The 2873-nt window shown below is 47.6% G+C and overlaps 1 protein-coding gene across 1 annotated transcript; it reads right to left on the bottom strand.

Annotated features, from left to right (window-relative positions):
* Window positions 1-1211: 1211 nt before the first annotated feature.
* Window positions 1212-1709, bottom strand: LOC103202117 (40S ribosomal protein S10). The gene has a single exon (XM_042781799.1). The coding sequence runs from the start codon at window positions 1707-1709 to the stop codon at window positions 1212-1214; it is 498 nt and encodes a 165-aa protein (XP_042637733.1).
* Between the last annotated feature and the right edge of the window lie 1164 nt (window positions 1710-2873).

The raw sequence follows: 2873 nt of genomic DNA, 5'->3' as shown, positions 1-2873 counted from the left end.
GTTTTCCGTTTACTGAGCTGTAGTTTCTGATCCTCATCACTAAGTGCTTCTGGTCCTCTTCACTGTCAGCTCCAAGGTGATGCCATCTGCATCCTGCAGGTTGTTAATGAGTCTTCCTCAAATCCTGATACTGCATTCTTCATAGAGCTCAGCTTCTCAGATTATTTGCTCAGCACACAGATTGAATATGTATGGGAAGAGGGTATAACCCCAAAGTGCACCTTTCCTAATTTTAAGCCATGCAGTATCCCGTTGTTCTGTTCAAATGACTGTCTCTTGGTCTATGTATAGTTTCCACAAGAGCATAAAGAAGTGTTCTAGAATTCCCATTCTTTACACTAATTTGTCATGATCCACACAGTCAAATGCATTTGCATAGTCAATAACCACAGGTAAACATCCTTTTGGAATTCTTTGCTTTCAGCCAAGATCCATGTGACATCAGCAATGATGTCCCTCATTCCACGGCCTCTTCTGAATCCGGCTTGAATTTCTGGCAGATTCCAGTTGATGTACTCCTACAACCATTTTTTAATTATCTTCAGCCAAGTTTTACTTGTGTGTGATATTGTGATGTTTTTGATAATTTTCACATTCTGTTGGGTCATTTTTCCTCAGAATGGGCACAAGTATGGGGCTTTCTTCCAGTTAGTTGGCTGGGTAACTGTCTTCCAAATTTCTGGGGTCAGGTGAGTGAGCACTTCCAGTGTTGCATGCATTTGTTGAAATGTCTCAGTTGGTGTTTTGTCAGACCCTGGAGCCTTGTTTTTCACTGATGCCTTGAGTGCAGCCTGGACTTATTCCTCCAGAACCTTTGGTTGAACTGGAACCAGGTCTTTCTGGTACAGTGACTCCAGTGTCTCTGCGTTCCTTCCATCTTCTTTGATGCTCCTGCATCATGTAATATCTTGCCTACAAACCAAACCCAAACCCTCTGCCATCGGGTTGATTCCAACTCATAGCGACCCCCATTGAGTTTCCAAGACTATAATCTTTGTGGAAGTAGATTGCCTCATTTTCCTTCCATGGAGCCACTGGTGGGTTTGAACCACCAACCTTCTGGTTAGCAGTCAAATGCCTTAGGCACCATGCCACCAGAGCTCCATCTTGCTTATAGAATCATTCAATATTGCAACTCGAGGCCTGAATTTCTTTTCTTTTTTTTTTTTCTGGCTATAGGTTTATTTAACACAAAATAATCCCATCCAACTTTACTGAGGTGGCTGACAACGTCCACGACCAAATCCGCCTCTAAACTGGAATTCAGTTGCTGACCCAGCCCCAGCCTCGGCTTTCTTGTCGGCACCAGGAGGCACAGCGCTCCGTCTGTACGTGTCCTGGTCAGCTGCCCCTCGAGTCAGTCTTGCAGGTCGTTCACCCTCCAGACCTTTAGGTCGTGGCCTGCCAGTCTCAGGACGGCTGTGGCGCAGGGTCGCAGGCACAATCTCAGGGGGCAGGTGGAGGTAATCACGGAGGTACTGGATTCCCTCGTTGGTAAGGTACCAGTAGAAATGTCTCCAGGCAAACTGTTCCTTCACATAGCCTCGTGACTTGAGAGACTGCATGGCCTTCATGACATGAAGGTTGGGCACATTCTTGTCTGCTAGTTCCGGGTGTTTTGGCATGTGGACGTCCTTCTTGGCCACCGTCACCCCCTCCTTAAAAAGGAGTTCACAAATGACAATCCGATTCTTCTTGGGCATCAACATTGCGACGACTGCTATGTCTGGAGCTGGGACTGAGGCCTGAATTTCTTATTCAGTCCTTTCAGCCTGAGAAATGCCGAGCAGGTTCTTCCCTTTTGGTTTTCCAGCTCCAGGTCTTTGAACATTTCATTATAATACTTTGTCTTCCCGAGCTGCCCTTTGAAATCTTCTGTTCAGCAATTTTACTTTGTTGTCTCTTCCATTTGCTTTAGCTACACTACATTCAAGAGCATGTTTCAAAGTCCCCCCTGACACCTATTTTGGTCTTTTCTTTTTTTCTGTTCTTTTAGTGACTTTTGTTTTCTTCGTGTGTGATGTCCTTGATGTCAGCCTCCAACTCCTCTGGTCTTTGGTCATTAGTGCTCAGTTCATCAGCTCCATTATTTATCTATTAATCGTTTATGCCACCCAGGGGCTCTGTTTGCATGACTAGACAACACCTGTGTGAACGCAGGGACTGGGTCTCACATGTCTCTTCCCGAGTCCAGCACTGACATATACCAGGGGTGCAGTAAATGCTGCTTGATGGATTCATCTGATGTGATGAATTATCTAAAGTCACCTGTATGGCATTTCTGTAAGACGTATGGGGAATGTTGTTTACCCCAGCACTTTTTCAATGCGTCGGGTCTGTTCTGGAGATAGTCTCTAAATTCACGTAGGATATACTCAAGGTTGTAATGTGGCTTGAGAGCATATGGATGAAATTTAAAACCATAAGACAATGAGACACCAAGGGAGTGAACTTAGAAGAGGTCCACGTGTCAGTCCTGGGGCTCGCCAGCACTCATGGGGCAAGGGAGTGAGGAGAAGCCAGGGAAGGAGGCGGCGGCGTAGGGTCTCATGAAGGTACCCGTTCTCATGGCATGATCCCAAGAGCAAAAAGGGAGAGGACGCAGACCCATGGGTGGAGGATTCGAGACACCCACTTCCCCGTCCTTGGGTTGGAAGACCTATGGGGAGGGGCAGCTGGGGACCAGGGAGGGAGGTTTGGGGTACCCCTGACCACAAACGCAGCACCTTGATGGATGGCTCACCCAGTTCACCCCCTTCGCAGCCAAATCAGCTTCTGGCTCGGTCTCAGCCCAGCCCACACCCCAGGGGCAGGAGACCTTGAATGGAGGACTCCCGGCAGGGCAGGGGGCAGCTGGGCCTGGAAGGTCAGCT

Source organism: Orycteropus afer, unplaced genomic scaffold (assembly GCF_000298275.1).
Source record: "Orycteropus afer afer isolate SDZICR_OR568_19922 unplaced genomic scaffold, OryAfe1.0 scaffold00174, whole genome shotgun sequence".
Taxonomy (NCBI): Eukaryota; Metazoa; Chordata; class Mammalia; order Tubulidentata; family Orycteropodidae; genus Orycteropus; species Orycteropus afer.
Note: the sequence above shows the minus strand (reverse complement) of the source record. Positions and strands in the feature narration are given on the sequence as shown.